The following is a 19319-nucleotide window of genomic DNA, read 5'->3' as shown; positions in this document are numbered from 1 at the left end:
CTGCTCTTTACTGCAGTTCTGCCACCTGCTTTAATTGCATGGAAATGGAGGGGAAAAAAGAAAGACTATAAACAACTAATAGTTGAATTTAGGACGTGAAATTGTTCTGAGGATCACAAGGTAATTTTCCCAAGCCATATATGCAGAGCAAAAAATATTCCTTTGCTTGTGCTAATATTGTTATAAGATTACACTTGAGGAGGGTTTAAATTACATACTGGAAAAATATTACTAACAAATGGGAACGTTCTTTATAACGTTCTTTACATTAAATTAAATCTTTTCTGATATAACTAACCAGTTACTGGCTCCTCTCTTACATTCTAGGTATGGCCAGGACTGACTGTGTTCCCAGATTTCACCAATCCAGACTGTACCACTTGGTGGGCTGAAGAATGCAAGATTTTTCATGATCAAGTACAATATGATGCAATCTGGATTGTAAGCTATCACATTTTTATGTTTTGGGGGAATAGAGGCAATTAGAAGCTTGAACAATGCATGTTTCCTTTCTCATCTCTCAATATGCCTTAGGAATGTTATTATTAAATTATTAATATCAAAATGTGGCTTACAAATATACTAATCTTTTAGTTGCAAAACTAGACATTTAACGAAATGCAGGCAATTTTGAAACGAGTGGGAGTTTTGCCACTCACTTCAGACAAACAAGTTTGATATTTGTTTTTCCTGGCTATTGTAATGCTCCAAACATTCGTCCTAAGCCTAATGCTAGTAGCAGGCATTAAACACATGTTAAAGGAAATGCTTTTATTCATATTTGCTACCTTCTTCCACAGGGAAAGTAGATAAAAAATAAAGTGGTAAGGGACAATATGTAACTTGCTGGATAGTAGATCTAACAGAGACTTTAAATTCTTCTCCTTTTCTTTTCCTATAGCAAGATAATGACAAGAGGGATGGGGCACCGCACTTCAAGAGGGATGTAGACAACATGGACCGAGGGCCACTCATGATCAGGGGGCAGCAGGGAAGGCCCTATGAGGAGAGGCTACGGGACCTGAACCTGTTCAGCCTCCACAAGAGAAGGCTGAGGGGGGATCTTGTGGCCTGTTATAAGCTAGTCAGGGGGGATCAGCAGGCATTGGGGGAGTCACTGTTCCCCCGAGCACCGCCAGGAGTGACCACGAATAACGGTCACAAGCTGGCAGAGGGTAGGTTTAGGTTAGATATCAGGAGGCGCTACTTCACGGTCAGGGCGGCGAGGGTCTGGAACCAACTTCCAAGAGAAGTGGTGCAGGCTCCTACCCTGGGGGTGTTTAAGAGGAGGTTGGATGAACACCTTGCTGGGGTCGTTTGACCCCAGTACTCTTTCCTGCCATGGCAGGGGGTTGGACTAGATGATCTACTCAGGTCCCTTTCGACCCTAGAAACTATGAAACTGAAACAAATGCACTTCAGAGAAAAGAACATAAAGGATGAATTGTAACATCTCGGATGTTTGTTTCAAATTAAAAGAATTAATATATTTTTTAAATCAGTAGACTCTATTTCAATTTTCTTGCTAATTATCAGGTCTGACCTCTACATTGCAAATAATAACATTGCAAATGATAACACTGCATTTTCTGTGCAACTAAAGAGACCTTCTGTACTTTCATGATTGAAATACCAAACTCTTGGACTTTCTGAATCCTACATAAGGAAAGGAATGGGTAGAAACTGTGAATAGAAGGAATGGGACTATATTGTAGGTAGAGAGCTGGAGAGTCTCATTTGTTTGAGCCAACTGTATGTTAGATTCAGCGGTCATTAGTCTGGATTAAATGAACTACACTGGGAGAGCTTTCTCCTGGCAATTCATAAAGTCAAGAAGTTGAACAGTATTGAGTTTTAATAAAAAAGTTGGACTTGACTACTGTTCATGTATCCAAGCATGCCATATACATGCACACACATTCCTAGTATATTTAAAGTTTTAGTTTTATATTTTATTTTGAAAATATTTTTTCCTTTTTTGATACTTTGACTACTTTGTATTTCTGGGGGGGAATGTGAAACTGCTGGAGACTTATTGGCTGTTCATGGAGATCCCTTGCAGTGCTTTGGACAGTTCTCATGTTGGCAGATGACAAGAAGCAGCAATGGTCTCAAGTTGTAGCAAAGGAAGTTTACGTTGAATATTAGGAAACAACTTTCTCACTTGGAGGGTGGTGAAGCACTGGAACAGGTTACCTAGAGAGGTGGTGGAATCTCTGTCATTGGAGATTTTAAGGCCAGGCTCAACAAAGCCTTGGCTGGGATGATCTAGTTGGGATGGTCTTGCTTTGAGCAAGGGGTTGGACTAGATGACATCTTCAAGTCCATTCCAACCCTATTTTTTTATGATTCTATGATTTTATATAATTCACTATTACTGTGCCTGGCAAAGAAGATAAGAATAAATGCTTTAATGACATATTTCTGCTTTAATAATGGCTGTATTGTTTCACCATATAGTGATTCCTTTTCTGTGCACTTGGCATAAAAACAATTCAGCATGGCTCAATGATAGAGTTCTTTAACAAAAAAAGTGGTGATCATATTTTTTCTTTTCTCTCTCTCTCTGTCTCTGTCTGTCTGTCTCTCTCTTAATTTTTTAAAAGTAAAACTAATTACAGGGAGTGAAGAAAAAATAAACCAAAATAGTGAACAACATGTCTTGCTTTCCAAAGAGCCATGACAATTTAAAATAATTGCTCTTAGCCCCTTCAGCGAGATTCAAATTTTTTTCTGCTGACAGTGTACTTTTTATTTATGTGGTTTTTGCAGATTTCATCATTACATTTTAGATTTGAGTCCAGTGATCAAGGATAATATGTAAAGGTCTTTTTCAGAAAGCTAAACTTTTGCATAAAGCGGCCACTAAAATGAAGTTGCTCCAGCATAAGTGCCCATTTCCTCTCGTGCACATCATTTACATGGTGTATAAAGGAATATATACAAAAACAGGGTGTGTCATCTCGTATCAAAAAAAAAAAACATTGCAAGTCTTCTATTAGTTGTAGTATTACTGAAGACATCTATGAGGATTTGAAGATACAGTTTGTAATCTGAGAGAAAATCACAAAATACATTTCCTGGTTCCTCATCTCTTAAACAGCTGAAGCCAACACATTAGGTACATAGTACCTTTATATTTAAGGCATTAATGATCAGATTTCACTGAGCATTTCCTTGAATTTATTTTGTTTCTGTTTCTAAATCTGAATTAAATCAAATTTACTAAAGCATATTTACTTGCCTCATGTAGTTCCCATAGTCAGCTTCTGTCTGCCCTCTGTGTAAGAAGCTGGCTATCAATCATTCATGTACTCGATAGAGGCAGGGTAGAATTTTAGACCCTGAACTCCATAGAGCATCGTGCTGTTAATGGGGTGCTTTGCTCAGGCCCCAAACAGTAATAAAGAAAGGCTGCTTCCTTTATACTTACCTGAAGCTAACTGGCCACATGACTGGAGGGCAGACTGCTGTGCCCTTAAAGGGATGTAACGGTTTGTAGTCTGACCCCAGTGCACCAAAGGCTAAGTACAGAAAATCAAAAAGCCCAAGGTGGAATCAATTCAATATACACAGCTTTCTCTAAGAAATGCACTGTCTCTAGAGTATACGTTCGCTCAGCAGTTGGCTAAGGCAGGCAAATGTCCACATTGGCCAAGGCTGGAAGGTAAGGGGTAGTCATGCATACTCCCAGCCCCACCCCTTCAGCAGCCCCCTACCTGTCAGCCATGAGGGAGAGGTGGGGGGAATGCACTGCTGCTCTGGTCCCTAGCCAGGGTCTAACAGTGACAGGAGGAAGCCCCCAAGGTGCGGGCTTTTCCTATTGCATCAGGGCTCTGCTGGGCTGTGAACATCCTAGCCCCCCCGCAGCTGCCAGCGGGAGTGGGGATCCTTTCCTTCCCCTCCCCATTGATGCCCTCCCCCCCACAGCAGACGAGCACAGCTGATAAGAGGGTGACTGGGGCATTCTCAGCCCAATGGAACTGTGCTGCAGAGGAGAGAGGTCCCATCTAAGTCTGGCTTTTCCCCAGGCCCCTGCTGTGCAGACCCCAGCTGAGGGAAGCTGGGGCTAGGGCAGTGGATATCCCCCCTCCCCGCCTCGCCTGCTCCTCTACTGCTGCCAGCGGAGGCTGCCTTAGCAATGTGACAGCCAAGGGTGGGGCCGGGGGGCAGGGGGGCTGCAATGCATCCTGGGATACAGAGGGATTGAGACCTAGCTTGTGTTGGGTGGGAGTGGATCTGGGACAGAATTTTGATAGACCAGTTTAACCTTAAGTAGTTAAATTTGATACTACATCAGTGTGTCCAGGTCTATCTTAAACTGGTTTTGGCCATTTTGAAATCTGTTTATGTGCACTAAACTTCTGTTCTGATACAGGTTTAAACTGGTTTCCAATCACTTATACCAGTTTATGTGTAATATCTGTCCCTAGCCAAAGAGTTTTGGACTTATCTAATCTCAGAGCATTCCCTGGTGTATTGAGACTCTATTTGCTTTCTAACTGAAGGCTTTGTCTGAGGTTTTTTTTTTTCTTCATGTAGTCAAATGGTTTTAAACAAAAGCACCAGCAGAGACGGGTAATACTGAAGGTGAGAAAGGGCCAGATGGTTTTCCATTTCTGCCCTGCTGGAGTTGTCACCAAGAATGCATGCAAATTCAGCAGTCAAGTTTAATGTTGTATGACACTACATAAGAAAGGAAACAAAAACTTTTTTGATTCCAGACAGAAGGAGAGTATTATAGGGCATGTCCACATGTGGCAATCATCAAGAAATGATTGTCATATGATTGAGTATAACAAATCTACCTTTGGTTTAGGTAACTTAGATAACAGTAGCACTTAAGATGCTGTTCCAAGGGTTTTTGCAACATTTGAACACAGTCTGGAAGCTTAGGTCTTTGCTAGAGCTTGTACTACAGTCAAGTTATTGTCTGCACTGCTTTTTCTGAACTACCTAAATTAAAGCTAGTCAAGCATTGCTACATATGCCACAATCAAACCTCCAGTTTCAGACAAATCCTTAGACAGGACAAAGCAAACGTTTTAAAGAATAGTCTGTGTATAAAAGACCCGATTCTCATCGACTAGCATGATGTTTGTTTTTGTGTGCTGAGTCACTAGCAGATATCAGTCTTGTAAAGTTATGTTTCTATTGGAATAAAAATTGGTACATAATTAATTTCTTAATGTAACCAATGGTTAGCTTTACATAAGCTATATCAGCCCTTGAATAAAGGTGTCAGCAAACCCTTTTATTCAGTGGTTAACTCCAAATGTTAGAGATTAGAGGTTAGCAGAATACCTATTGGTGCTTAATATTGCCAATGAAGCAACAGTTAAGGTCACAGTTGCACCATGTTTTTGTTAGCATACATGAAATCATTGGACTTTGTCTTTTGTTTGTAGCAAAACAATGGGTTGATCAAAGTTATAGGATATGTAGTGAATCTATAAGTCAATATTCTTATTGTTTCTAGCAGTTGCAATATGTAATAACAATTTTATTTTGTATTTGTTTAGTTCTTATTTTCTGGTAAAGTTTGTGCCCTGCAATTTAATGTTGTTCTTTCAAATAACTAACATATAATCTAATATCTAACTCTTTTAAATAACAAATATCGTGATATGTCATTCTAGTACTATACTTGTTGTATTTTGTCAATTTAAAATAGGATATTTATATCATGTATAAATACTTTTCATATTCTCATAAGCCTGCTCCTGTGAATAAACAGGTAAGTTAACTTTGACACATTACCATGAGTAATGTGTCAAAGAAAAACATAAGAGCCTATATTAATAATGTGAATGAGTAGGTTTGATATTTTAGTTATACATTTGTATTTTAAATTGGAGCTAACAATATTGCACTATCAAAATGTTTTTAAAGAGCTAGGATGAAAAGAATGCACAGAGTCTATTTAAGGAAATATACTTCAACCAAATCTGCTTGTTTGTTTTACCAGGATATGAATGAAGTATCCAGCTTTATTAGAGGTTCGACAAGAGGCTGTCAGCAAAACAACTTAAACTATCCACCTTTCACTCCCAGTGAGTTCATATTCTTTAATTGTATGGTAGAAGTCCAACTGGTTTTGTGACAGAATTAATCGATGATACCAATATTAATTTTTATGTTTTTGAGTGTGTTTGAAACATTCATAACAATGGAAGAGACAATGGGAAATATAAACACGTGGTACATTATCCTTAGTTTTTGGTACTATTTCTAAAACTCTGAAAGGCCAATGGCTTTCCTTGGGCCAGGCTGCAAAAAGTCAAGTAAACGGGCAGTATGTCCCAGACATAGGACAGGAACCGTATTGTTTTCTGGAGAGTTGTTTGCCTTCTGCTCTCAGTCTACCCAGAGCACATAGCAGCAGCACTGGCATACTCTCTAGATGGCCTCTTCAGGAAAAAATAAAAAATCAGGACGGTTTCTTATACCCTTTACTTCTCTGCTCGGTCACATACCTAGGTTCATAATTAAGTCCACAGTGACCTTAATTACTGCAAAATAACGCGTTAGGAAGAGAAGCATCAGAAGGTGATGGCATTGAAGAGAGCCTATAGTTACTATTTAATCTCACCTTGATATGGTGCATGATTTTATCATTCTGAATTCTGAACAAGTTGAATTACATTATATGTCAATGTACTAAACTTCATTCTATTACCAAAGCCACGTTTATATCAGTGTTAGAGGTAATGGATGAATTCTTTTGCTGTTTATGTATTGATTGCTACGAGCTATAGGGAGCTCTAAAGCAGAAAACTCTCTCTGTTAAAACACAGATTAATAAAATCACTAAGCCTTAAGTCTAATGTACTGTTGCATGAGGTGATAAAGATCAGTGCCTTTTGTTTCATTCATGAAATACTATGTTGACTATAAATATTAAACATGCAAAAGCCCCTCCACCATGTGTTTGATATCAAAAGACAAGAATGGTTATATTTAGAAAGATATGTTTTGGTGCCATGGTCTATGTTCTTCTCCAAAGGGATTCTGGATGGACTCATGTATTCAAAGACAATTTGCATGGATGCAGTGCAGACTTGGGGCAAGCACTATGATGTTCACAGTCTATATGGATATTCCATGACCCTGTCTACTGAAAAGTAAGAACTGGTTTCCCATCATTTTTACATAAAGATCCAAAGTGGACATATAGTTTAGCCATTTTAGGGACCCACTTTGCAGTTCTTTAAACAAACTTGATTCTTCTAGAAAATGCTAAGCATCTGCCTTCTGGAAATCTGATTCTTTTGTGGTGTCTGAAGCTACACATCCAAAACAAGAAGCACCCCAAATCACTAGGGATTTTTGTTACAGTGCTCCGTTCTGTGTAAATTTCATATTTTAAAATGTTGGGTGAACTCCTGACTTTTGTTTACATGATTTAAGATGTTACAATTTATAGCCCGTGTAAACACAGTCCATTTCAAACAGGAACAAATGAAGCAATGGTTCTGCACTTCAACACAACCCAGGGAACCACTGTTTTGAAAGGTGGAAATATCCTCATCTCTTTCCACTTTGCCATTAAAGATTCCACTTTCACGTGGAAGGTTCTGGTTTGGGTATTGTTAGAAAAGGGAGGGAAATTCACTCCTTTGTCATGTGTCTTGTTTTCTGCTTGGTTAGGCACAGTGGGGTTTAAAAAATTCAGAGTTTTCAACAGTTATTTTCTCCCTCGTGAATTCTCACCCTCAAACTGGCAGCCAGATATTAGGACCTCAGCTAATGTAGCAGTATTTAAATCAGTGGAATTATGCCAATATGCACTAATTAAGGCTCTAGCTCAAAGGTTAGCAGACAAAACAGGGGAAAAAAATCAATTGGGAGGTTTAACATTGGGAGCTTGACTAAAAGACATCCTGCTAACTAGAAGTAAGACTGCCTGCTGGGCCTCACTATTTCTGTAAATTAATGAATTTTTATTAGTGTTTTATTTGAAATACAAACTTATTTTGCTGAGATCAGTTCAGTTCATTTTTCATTCTTTTGTGAAGAGTGAGGCTGAGTTCAGAAACTCTGTAAAATCTCTCTGTCCATATTTTTTATTATACCTGTCACCTCTGAAGAGCAAAAGACTAAACTAGCAGGCTCACATCATCTTTAATGAAGTATTGAGGAGGATGTATTTAATCCAAGGGGCTGGAGGGTTTAGCAATAAGCATAGATGGGCTCTCAAACTCCATTTAAACTTACTAAACTTTTGTTTTAATTACTATTTTGCTTCATTTTCAGAGCCATCCAAATGGTTTTCCCTGGAAAAAGAAGCCTCATTCTTTCTAGGTCTACTTTTGCTGGGTCAGGGAAATTCACAGGACATTGGCTGGGAGATAATTTTGCAACTTGGAATGACATTAAATGGGCAATACCAGGCATGCTGGAATTTAACCTCTTTGGAATGCCTTATGTAAACATTTATTTATATTAACTCTTCTTCAGCAATGATTAAGAATTAACTATGTATAACTGCACTATTTGACTATTTAATTAATAGCAATAAGAAAAAACTACCTTATTCTTCAAGCCCTAAATTCATTATCTTCAGTAACAGAGTAAACCATTCACCCTTCATCCTCAAGTACTGCTTTAAACAAGGCGGCTCCTATGTCTCAATTCCTGAGTAGCCTAGTATCTATGAGGATGTAGCATGTTATTATCTGTGTTTGAAGCCATTGGTCAACTTTTTTATTATTTTTCACTCTTTAGTAATTTGCTCTTTGAGTTGACACTGTTCACTATTTTCTCACTGCACCAAACATGGGAGCGGTTCCACCTATTTATAAATTAATGGCATGTCCAAATTCCATTTTTATGATGTGAATTCCTGTGACAGTGTTTTATTCTTAACTGTATTTGAATCTATTAATACTGTTTTATGGTAGCAACAACTATTTGGTAGTACATTCAAAAACATTCAAGGAGGAAATTGTGATGTAAAGACAAATTAAGAACAAAGACAGTAAAATAGTCCATTTATATAGACCCTGATTCACTATAGTCAGTTACTAGTGACAATGTGGACTGCTGTACATATACAGATACATGCAGATATCAAAATATTTGCATCAGACTTGTATTCATACATTTAATAGGTTTTTAGCGTCAGAAGTGACCTCGGCAGATCATAGAGTCCAACCCACTGCCCTGGACAGGAAAGAGTGCGGGGGTCAGATGACCCCAGCCAGGTGTTTGTCCCATCTTTTCTTAAAGATCTCCAAGGTAGGGGAGAGCACCACCTCACTTGGAAGCCCATTCCAGATTCTGGTAACCTTTACCATAAAGAAGGGTTATTCCTTTCCCTGTAATGATACTTTTTTTATGTATCAGTGGTCTCTTCTGATGATTTTTTTAAGAAAGAGTGATGTGGGAGATAAAATACCTTTCCTTAAACTCATATGAATTCCATTAGACCAACATACTTCCCCTTCTCAAAGCACAGATGTACCTCAGTTGATATATGCATTAGAGAAGAAACTACTGTTATGTCAGCCTGTATAATTCTATATTTACAGTATTTTGCCAACATGTGGTCTGTATATATTTCTTCAGATTGGAGCAGATATTTGTGGGTTTATCTATGATACCACAGAAGAACTTTGCAGACGGTGGATGCAAGTGGGAGCGTTTTACCCCTTTTCCAGGAATCACAATGCTGAATATAATAAAGTAAGTAACCAATGCTTATACAACTTTTCTTTAAATTGGTAATGATAATATTTCACTGCTGCTGTTTTATACTGTCTTGCCAGTAGAATACGGATATGCTGCATCTCTGCTAGCACAACAGAACTGGAACATATAATCTTGGATATAATTATTTTCTTGTCCTTACTCATTTTTTACTCAGTTTTTACTGCCCACAAGGGTTATCCAACTAGCATACTACAGCAGCTCTGCCTCCTGCCTTCTAACACTCTACTTAATTAAAATTTCAATCAAAGTGGGTTACATGTATAGTTCACTAGATTGCAGTTGATATTTTGTGTCCATAAGCTGTCTTATGAAATTTTAACTCCAAAAGATTCAGCTACATTGGAAATAATTGTATGTATTGTGCCAATTTCACCACTGGCTTCAGCAGCTGCATGCTCATTGAGTAGTAGTTCCCTTGGACTCCAGAAATGTTTCAGCTGCTTGTTGAAACGTGGCCTACAGTGCTTTCCAAAACATATTGCCCTCTCTATAACAATAATCCTCTAACCTTTATTGTCAGCCTCAAGATCCTGCTGCATTTGGAGCAGATTCTCTTCTGGTAAGGACATCAAGGCACTACTTGAACATTCGCTACACTTTGCTGCCCTACCTCTACACCCTCTTTTACAAAGCTCATACGCAAGGAAGCACAGTTGTAAGGCCACTGCTTCACGAGTAAGTGCACTGATCACAACGTGCATAAATGTTGCTTTGGTTGGGAAGAGGGACGGGAATTCAGTAGGCAGAACATTATACACAAACAATTTGGGAGAAAGCGAAGTCATAGCTGCATTTCATTTTTGTAGGTATAAGAAACATTGCCAGTGGCTCTAAAATATATGCCATTGCAGTAGAAGTTAAGGATGTGATTCTTTTTTTGCTTGTTTTATCATGAGATGCATACTACTACTGGAAGCAAGTTGGGATGCCTGCTGCCTCATAGGCTCTCTGCTTCCTTGAGACCTTCTCAGCCAGTCCTCTATACGTAAAAACAGTCTTTGAACTAAACAAATGTAACCCGGGTGGTGTTCCAAGATGTACCCCCTCCCCAATTGAAGGGATCAGAGCAGGTGCACAAGTGCTGTGGGAGGTGTAGGGACTCTCCTTCCCCTGTAGAGCAGAGCTAGATCACCAATGGGGAACCATATACTTTTTAATGAGAAAAACAGTAATGGGAACATGACATACCCCCCATAACCAGGGGGTATAGGGGATACTACAATGCCCTGAGGGGGTAGTATTCAATAAAGATTAGGCACTTACAGTCATAGATATATTCATCCAGTTGACAAAAGACAGGTTTAACAAAAATATAAAACACAAACAGCAGAACAAACAATGCTGGTTGGTGAAATATGAAATGCACAAAATACAAAATGTCAAATAACAAGAAATATAGGGCCTAGGTACCTTGGGGGGGGGTGGAGAGGGGAAACACAACGACCCCTTTTCCACTGCAACAAGGATTTTTTCCTGTCATTTCACTCACCTCAATTCATCCTAGCTAGAACTTGAACTCAGCTCTCCCATGCGGCAGGTGGAAACTCTACCACACAGCCACCAGAGCTGGGACTCTGAGTGGCTAGGGGTTTTGACCTTCTAGGGGCCCCTGCCTCACATCAAGTCTCTTGCTGGGGGACCTGGAAGTAGAGCTGGGAACCTCTCAGGTCACTGCTCAGCTTCTTGCTGGAGTTGGGGAACCTCTCCTGCTGGCTGCAGCTTCTCATAAGGGATCCTGGAGCCCAGCGGGGAGCCTCTCCTGCCGGCCACACGCCGCACTGGTGAGGGTCCCACTGCTGCCTGCAGGTCCCACTCCTTCAGGCTCTTCTGGGGCACTGCTCCTGCCCTGCTGGCCCAGCTTTTGCCAGCTCTTTGAAACTCCTTCCTCATGGTCCCTCACTGGTCTCCCCTGAGTCAGCTGCACTGGCCCTTTTATCCCCCTCCCGGTGACCCTGGGGCCGGCCAGGGGACATGGAAGGTGTGTCTCTGGGACCTAATTGGTGAGGAAAGGGAATCCCAAGCCCTCCAAACATCTTTTTCACTTTCAAAGCACCTGGGCCAAATCATTACCACCTAGCCCATCACACAAACAAATAAGTAGGCATATGTAGGAAAGATTAGGAATGGCAAAAGGACAAGACAAGCCCTGTTTTTTAAAATGAGCAAATAAAACCCACTCCCTCTCTGTGGAGTAAAAAAAGCCTTTTAGCTCTGGCCCTTTAGTACTGTCACATGGCCCCTTCCTGGTAGCAAGATTATCTGGGTTCCAGTCTGCCTCCTGGCTCTCTTCCTTTCACCATTCACCACCCCCTCTTTGCTCCTCTGGGTTTTTAACTGCTAGTGGCATACTTCCACATTCCATACTGGGATCCTACAACAGGGGTTTCTACTCCCTCTTAAAGGGCAAGACCTCCCGTTACAGACTCCAAAGAAGAAATATTTCTGTTTTCCTATATTAACTAATTCAAGTAAACATGAGAATATATATACTGATGTGTACATTTTTTTTTTTTTTGTGAAGCCAAAAACAAATTATAAGTTTGCAGTTATTAGTTTTACCATGTTCCTAGGGAGATTGCCTGGAATGAGTACTTTGAATCATAAAGTGCTGGCCCTAAAAATACAGGAATTATATAAAATTATGTGACTGCTTTCTCTTTTATTTAGATTCTATTCAGATGAAGCAACATGGGCAATTGATAGGCAGTTCTTATGGGGTCCTGGACTACTCATCACTCCTGTACTGGACCCGGTATGTTCAATTATATGTTAGAATTTAAGGGCAGTTTTACACATGCTCAGGGAGTAGGGGAGGGAGGTACTTTAATTAGAATAGCTCTAATCACTTCTTTCCACATATGGAGTGGAGGAGGGAGAAGGCAATTGATGCAGGTCTGACACCAGGTTGGAGTTGATCAGACCAAGAGCAGCTTCCTACCTCCCCTCCCCGCCCCTCACCCCTTCACTTTCCCTCTGCAGCTTCTGTGCCCCAGTTGAGGAGTAATTTCCAAGTGCAGTAATATAAAACTTAATATATCACATTTGTAATGAGAACTCATAGTTCAGTAATAGTGTAGGGAATAAATCTTTATTGCATGTGCCTGGATAAGTATTTCTATCTCCAATTTTAATGATTTTTATGAAAAATTCAACATGTTGATCAGAGTCCTTACAGAAAAATATCAGATATGCACTTCTCACCCTGAGCTTTATTGTCCCTTTAGAAACTTTGTTTCAGGTCCTGACTTGAATCTTTGTTTCATTTTTCTTATTCTAGGGTGTAGAAAGAGTGACAGCATACATTCCTGACGCCGTGTGGTATGATTATGAGACAGTAAGTTGATCCATATAGTAAGCTGGGGTGTGAGTTTGTCTGCCTATTCTATACTGTGCTGTGTACAGTATTCAACATATTGCCATGTTTAGTTCAAAGAGTAAAACTATGTAACCCAGAATAACCTGAAGTAAGGAAAAAGATGAGAGAAAAGGGAATAATGGAAAGAAAGACAGAAGAGAGATGGACAGAGGGAAGGAAAAAGATTGGATGGGATGGTGCATTGAGGGGGACTGGAAAGAATACAGAACAGATGCTGAAGGGAAAACACGTTCCATACAGTGCTGAGATAGAACATTAGTTAAATGATGAATTACATACTGTATTTACTTGAATATAAGATACAATGCCCCCCCAATATGGGGGGTGAAGGGAAATCCCCTCATCCTACATTCACATACAGTGAAACCACATTAAATGAATGGTCTATCTTTTGAACTACTAGTAAAAGCAACATGTGCTTAGTAATGGAAACCAACCAAGAAGTTGTTTAAATGCAGGCAACACTGAACATAACTATAAATTACATGGTCTGTAGGGTGCAAACATGCTGATGGGAACCCACCTAATTTTTTATTTTTTTTGGCAAGGAAAATGTTTCCTGTCCCAAGTCAAATTGGCCAAATCAATTCCAAATCCGTGTGAGCCATTCAAGAACCATATGTGGCCCTGCTACCAGCAAGCATCCTCCAACACCCTCCCCTACTCTCGGGGCTTCACATACTTCCAAATCCTTTGGTGGGCATCCTACATGCAGGCCCAAGCCTGGAGGCTTGAGATTTGGATGCCCCCAAGTTTCGCTTGCCCTCTACTATATGGCCACAGAAGCAAGCTAGAGAGCTAGTCTCCCATTTCTATAAAGTCAGTGTACAACTGAGATCTTCTCACTGGAAGTGAAAGTAGGAGGATAACCATGTATTACCTCAGTCAGGGTACTACCCCCTGCCATGTTCATGGTTTTCCCCTGCCAGTAGGAAAACCACCTTGGTGGTCATGGTATTTTCTCTGCCAGGGAACCACCCATAAGAATATATTAGTACAATTCATCTGTATAAGGCTACCATATGGTAGTGCCCATTGAGCACAGTGCTTGGTTCCAGTCATGCGTGAGAGAGGGGGTTACTTAGCACATGGACCTTTTGGGGGAGCATATCTGGAGTACACCTGTATACTGAGAAGTGCTAAGCTGTAGGGTCACCATAGCCTAAAATGCTACCGTCTCTGCTGCGGCCCAGCCCAATAACTATATGGTAAATCATGAGCCTTTGAGCTTAAAACTAATATCATGCATAATTTGTACTATATACAAATTGTCTCAGATCAAGTATCTTGGCCTTTTGTGGACTAAGATCAAGTGGGGGCATTCAGACACCAAGAACTTTTGGCTTAGGCCTGTACATAGGATGCCTGCCAATGGATATGGGAGTACCTGAAGTCCCAGGGCAAGACCCTGGGATGGAGTATGCTCACCAATTGTAGTGCCATACATGGTGTTTAGAATGAGTGAGTTCTGCCTGCTCAATCGATATGGTTTTTGGAATGATTGAGTTCTGCTCAATTGATATGTTTTGACTGATTTGACCTGGAACAGGAAATATATTAATTTAAAAAATTACTATATATTAGTTAGTACAAAAGTGTTACTTAAAAGTATGTTCATGGAGTACCTATGCTATAACTCGAAGTGGTTTTAGAAAGGGCAAAATGTATCAATTTTGAATGAACTATGTCTATGGGTACTACATACAAATTACTACAGATATGTTTATTTCAAGGTCAGTGTTTTCAAATTTGCCTCTCACGTCTACAGGCCCTGAAAGAGCAGAGTCTGACAGTAAGGAGGGGGGAAAGGGGCTTCAGAGGAAAGAAGTTGGGGTGCAGAAGGCAAAGGAGGTACCTGACCTGCTCCCCAGACTTATTTTCCCTGCTGTAGCAATGGAAACTGATGAAAACTCAGAATAGCATGGACCATTCTCTGTAAAATATCTAATTTCTTTCTCACTTCTATGAATTAGGGTGAAAGACCATTGTGGAGAAAACAACTGGTGGAGATGTATCTCCCAGCAGACAAACTAGGACTTCATCTGAGGGGAGGCTACATCTTTCCTACTCAGCAGCCAGCTAATACAACAGTTTACAGGCATGTTTAAAGCTGTGATCTTATCTCACCACACCACTATCAAATGTGGTCTTATAACTGTCAGGTTTCGGTGGCAGCATCACATAGGATAAGTCGAAGACTAACTTCTGACTAGAGTCCTAGTACAGTTGAGAATGCATGGCCATTTCCATTGTCTCTAGAGTTCTTCAGATCAGTCCCCAAAGCTGTGGAAGCGCCAATTTGTACACACAGGATTAAATTATGAATCTTGAGTAAGGATCAGTGTGTAATTCTGCTGCCTTTGGGATAAATCAGAAATATGCACAGACTTCCTCTGGGTTCTCCTATGTCCCAGAGAAATGGGGCTAAACTATGTCAGTTAAGGTTCCTTCCACTGCCTACGTCTGTCCATCCTGGTCCATTTGCATGGGAGAGTATTAGATCTGCACCTATAACCTACACAGCTACCTATGATATAAATATGCTGGAGTGGCAGGAATGTAAGTGTTCCCTTTCCCCCGTTGTCACCCTGACTGTGAGGGTATGTACATAATATATAACAGATGTTAAACCAAATTCTTGTCTGAGTACATTAAACCACAGACGTAAAATATCTGAGAAAGAAAACAGCTTATTGTATTTGCACCTTAAAATTTGGTAAGAAATGTAAACCTCAATACACTTTCATGATGAATTAAACAATGTAATTCTTGATTAATCACCAGTTAATTTTGTATTGTGTTTCACTCTTGCCACAGTCTTCCAGCTCCATAAAAATAAGAGGTAGTTTCTGCAGTTGAGGTATTTACCTTTTTTTTTTTTTTTTTTGTATCTCAGGATAGAGTAGGGAATCCTATAAAAATAGTGCAATTTTGCAAGCATATATTTTAAGAGAAGCAAATATACATAGTGTCTAGATATAATTTATGGACTTAAGTCAAATAATTTTTCTTTTTTACAGTCGTAAGAAATCTTTGGGACTTATAATTGCATTAGATGACAATGGTCAAGCAACTGGAGACTTTTTCTGGGATGATGGAGAATCCAGAGGTGGGCACAGTGAGATGCATGTTACAATTAAAATCTTAATCCCTGAAGATAACTGCTGTTAATTTTTTCTCTAATTCCACTGATCAAGAATGCTGCTACTCTGACCAACTTAACAGTAAAAGGCAAACAATTGCAAATCAAAAACCCTAGTCTGCCAATTTTATTCAGGCATAGTTAAGTGGGACGTGCCTAATGATTTGAAATAACCATCCTTAAAATGAAGAAAATGTAATGTCTGTTGACAATTTGGTAGCCCTTTTTTTTTTTTTTTTTTACTATTAACATTTTAAAATGTCTCATAATAGCTTTAAAAAGCTGCCAGTTTGATTATTGTAACACACTGACTTTCAAATATACTGACGTAAATCTACATTAACTCTAATAGAAGCAAAGGTGGAACTTTTAGCTGCAAGATTCAATATTAAGATGCAAAACTAGCTCCTTTATAAAATATGGAAGTGTGTTAAACTTCCAGGGAAGTCGATAGGAATTTTTTATGAACAAAACCTATATCACTGGAGAAAAATTTTTCTCTCCCAGCTTTTTCACTCTGTTTATGTGAATATAACTTTTCTTCATATAAACCTTAAACTGGATCATTCAGAAACTTGTTTCGGTTTTTGTTTATACTAAAGTGTTTACTAGGGACCTGTAGTTTAGTGGCATCTTTTCAGTGCCTGCAAGAAACATAACTTTGTTGATGTGGGAGCACAGCTTAAACCAGCACGACTAAATGCCTACAGGTGGCATGACTACACTGCTATAAACAAAATAATTGGTAGATTATATAAACCCCTAAACTGGGATGCCTTTAGCAATCCAGTGGAGAACTATCTCTGAAAAAATCCCAACACAAGTGCAGCAGGATTAACTACATTAATTTGGGGGCCTTTGTCCATCCTAGAGTGGCATTTTATCAAGGAATATCAGTTATTTGCTTCTCTCCCATACAATATCAAGGCCATCTATAATGTACATGTATCTTAGAAATAACTGCTTTGTTGTCTGGTTGTGAACATTGTCTAATTTACGTTACTGTAGAAAATTATACAGATTACACTGGGGAGTGTGAGCATCATTCCAGGGCCAAACTTCTGAATGTAGGCTAAATTCACTTGAAAATTAAATGAATGACTTCTTTTAAATGCCGTTGTATCCAAGTACAATAGAGCTGGTATCATTGGTAGTTCAGGAATAATAATAAAAAAAACCTGCGTACAGCAGATCTTTCCTCACTGATGACTTCTGTTTTGCAGTGGTAGTAAGAATTGAAGCCAATGAAATCACCAATATGTGCTCTAAATAATTGCGTTCTCTTTAATACGTCATGAAAATAAAAAAAAATAGATTCATATTGTTTTATGCCAGCTACAGAGTTTAGTTAAATAAAATATCTAAGTTTTATCTCTTTTGCAAAATACTGTAATTAGTCCCAATAATCTTCAGTTTAAGACAATTATGAAAAATGAAGGGAGCTTTGGATTTTGAGTTAAGTAGTCATTGGCTAATATTTTCAGAAGCGCTTAAGGGAATTAAATACAAAGGAAATAGACATCTAAATCCTTTTGACTGCTTTAAATTCCAGGCTTTGTTCTTTTTATTATATATTTTAAGAAAAGCTAGGAACAGTTAAATATTTATTCTAAAATGCTGTCCTATATGCATTTTGCTACACACTCAGGCATTTTTTTTTTAAAGAGGAAATCTTTTATTGTTATAGTTTATAATAGCTATTTGTAGCTTCTTTTACAGGACAGATCTGTGGCCCATGACAAGTGAAACTTGTATATTTCAAGACCATTTCTCCAGGAGGGTTTGATCTCAAATCTTTGACACAGATGTCTCATTTTCTGGTACACATCTGTGAATGGAAAAATTGGAGGATAATTCAGGTTTTTTGGAAAACTTTAGGCTGGAAATTGGAAAAAGGTCTCAAGAATATGAACACTTTAACAATAGAAAAAAGTATCTCTCTTGGAAGGCATTCAGTGACGCCTTTTCAAAGTGGAAATAAGAGAACTGCCACTTGGGAGCAGGTTGGGCATGTTTACACGTGCTCTGGGGGTGAAGGTGGGGTAAGTCACTCAAATTAAAGTGCCTGCAGTGTCTTGTGTATTCAGTGCCCCATATTTCAAAATGGCAGCAGGGGCACTTTAACTAAAACTTGTTTCAGCAGACTCAGTTAATCCTATGTCATGTAAAACATCTCAAGCCATATGTGCCTTTTCACATCTCATGAAACTTTGGGCTGCCTTAGAAAAAGAGCTGTATTTTAGCCAATAATTGCTGCAGTAAATATGGAATGCCTAGGGCAGTTAAACCTACAGTGGGAACACGTTTTCCTTCAAGACCTAAGATAAGTAAGATTTTACTGTAAAACAAAAACAAAATGAAATATTAAGTTTTTTTTAAAAAACGTATTTTAAAGGCTTTCTAAAAATGTATGGCTAGGTACAGACATTGCACACAAACTGGTATAAGTGATCAGAAACTGGTCTATACCTGTAACCAAACAGAAGTTCAGCACCTGCAGTGTTCTTTAAAAATGGCTACTCAGCCAGCCCTGACCCAGACCTGTCGGAGGCCAGGAGCGGGGAAGGGAGCATCCTGTAGTTCACTATTTTTTTTATCTTTATACATTGCCCCTGAGGATCCTGAATTGGGCCCCTCAGAGAAGTTGGAGCATGGGAGATGGGGGTGACACAGCAGCTCTGAACTGGGGGCAGCCTTGGCTTGACCCCATGCCTGGGTGGAAGGTGCCGTGAGTTTGCCAGGTCCCTGTATGGGCCCAGAGCACTGGCCTGGGCTCACTGCCACCACCACATTCTCCTTCTCCTCCTTCCAGACGTTTTCTGTCTTTCCCTGCAGAAAAAGCCTTCTTTGCTCGCTCAGGGCTGCCATGCACATGAGAGGGGGAATGGGGGATGCCAAACAGAAACTCCACTACCCCTGCCCCATGACATCTACCCCCCAGCACTCCTCACCCTGGGAAGAAAGCTGGGAATGGGGCTAGAAGGAGGGGCAGCTGCTCCCCTCTGGCCTCTGCCCCATGCTAGGACTGGGCTGGTGGGCATGGAGCATCATGACTGTAGAAGTTGTTGCATGAAGAGAAAAGCTGCT

The 19319-nt window shown here is 39.7% G+C and overlaps 1 protein-coding gene across 2 annotated transcripts in view; it reads left to right on the top strand.

The window, feature by feature from the left end:
- The window catches only part of SI (sucrase-isomaltase), a 152727-nt gene that overhangs the window by 52969 nt on the left and 80439 nt on the right, over window positions 1–19319 (top strand). For both annotated transcript variants that reach the window (XM_019532678.1, XM_019532679.1), the window contains exons 13-22: window positions 328–441; window positions 5969–6053; window positions 7007–7124; window positions 8257–8428; window positions 9571–9687; window positions 10235–10389; window positions 12382–12466; window positions 12992–13048; window positions 15064–15188; window positions 16111–16199. In XM_019532678.1, the coding sequence (XP_019388223.1) occupies window positions 328–441; window positions 5969–6053; window positions 7007–7124; window positions 8257–8428; window positions 9571–9687; window positions 10235–10389; window positions 12382–12466; window positions 12992–13048; window positions 15064–15188; window positions 16111–16199 (1117 nt within the window). The remainder of the gene's footprint in view (window positions 1–327; window positions 442–5968; window positions 6054–7006; window positions 7125–8256; window positions 8429–9570; window positions 9688–10234; window positions 10390–12381; window positions 12467–12991; window positions 13049–15063; window positions 15189–16110; window positions 16200–19319) is intronic.

Source organism: Crocodylus porosus, unplaced genomic scaffold (genome assembly GCF_001723895.1).
Source record: "Crocodylus porosus isolate Cpor-Errol unplaced genomic scaffold, CroPor_comp1, whole genome shotgun sequence".
Taxonomy (NCBI): Eukaryota; Metazoa; Chordata; order Crocodylia; family Crocodylidae; genus Crocodylus; species Crocodylus porosus.
Note: the sequence above shows the minus strand (reverse complement) of the source record. Positions and strands in the feature narration are given on the sequence as shown.